General features: G+C 58.2%; 1 protein-coding gene across 1 annotated transcript in view; it reads right to left on the reverse strand.

The window, feature by feature from the left end:
- Nucleotides 1–655, reverse strand: part of LOC119584988 (protein inscuteable homolog) — a 29,128-nt gene that overhangs the window by 4,572 nt on the left and 23,901 nt on the right. The window contains exons 6-7 of the mRNA XM_037933596.1: nt 417–588; nt 68–243 (exon numbers count right to left, since the gene is read on the reverse strand). Of these exons, the coding sequence (XP_037789524.1) occupies nt 68–243; nt 417–588 (348 nt within the window). The remainder of the gene's footprint in view (nt 1–67; nt 244–416; nt 589–655) is intronic.

Genomic DNA, 655 nt, shown 5'->3' on the forward strand with positions numbered 1-655 from the left:
AAGACAAAACCGCCGTCTATGCGCCCACGCCCACGCCCACAAATTCCCCAAAGCCAACGCCTATCACCTGGTCTTTGGTGAAGACGGAGAGCGCGAGGCTTCCGCGCGCCGCCCGCAGGAGGACGCGGGCGGTCCCAGCAGCCACCATGGCGTCCACGAAGTCGCTGTCCAGGAAGGTGAGGTTCGCGAGGGCGGCGGAGGCGAGCAGGAAGGTCTCGGGCGTCTCGGTGCTGCGAGCGAGACCTGCAATGCGTTTCACAAGGGAATGAGGCGAACTTGCTTTCCTTAAGCGCTGCGTCGTGTATCTTTTTTTTCGACGTATGAACAGTACTGAAAATTAGACGAAACTTTACACATTAGTCATCTTTATAAAACACAAATTAGGCATGTAAAAAAGAGTGCCTTTATATCAGTACCTGTGAGGGCGGCGACGATGGCGTCCATGTTGTCGTGGAGGCCCGCCAGGCGGTGGTTGTCCTCCACCCAGGGCGACGTGACCTGCGCCAGCACGCCCGCCGCCTCGCTCCGCTCCTCCTCGGGGCACTCCTCGTCGCACAGCACCTCCGCCACCACCTCCACGCCCCCCGCCTGGCACGCACGGAAGCGATTTGTTATTGCATTATGTATGTTCTGTACGTATTCTGTATCACTTTTC

The sequence above is a fragment of the Penaeus monodon genome, chromosome 19 (assembly GCF_015228065.2).
Source record: "Penaeus monodon isolate SGIC_2016 chromosome 19, NSTDA_Pmon_1, whole genome shotgun sequence".
Lineage (NCBI taxonomy): Eukaryota > Metazoa > Arthropoda > Malacostraca > Decapoda > Penaeidae > Penaeus > Penaeus monodon.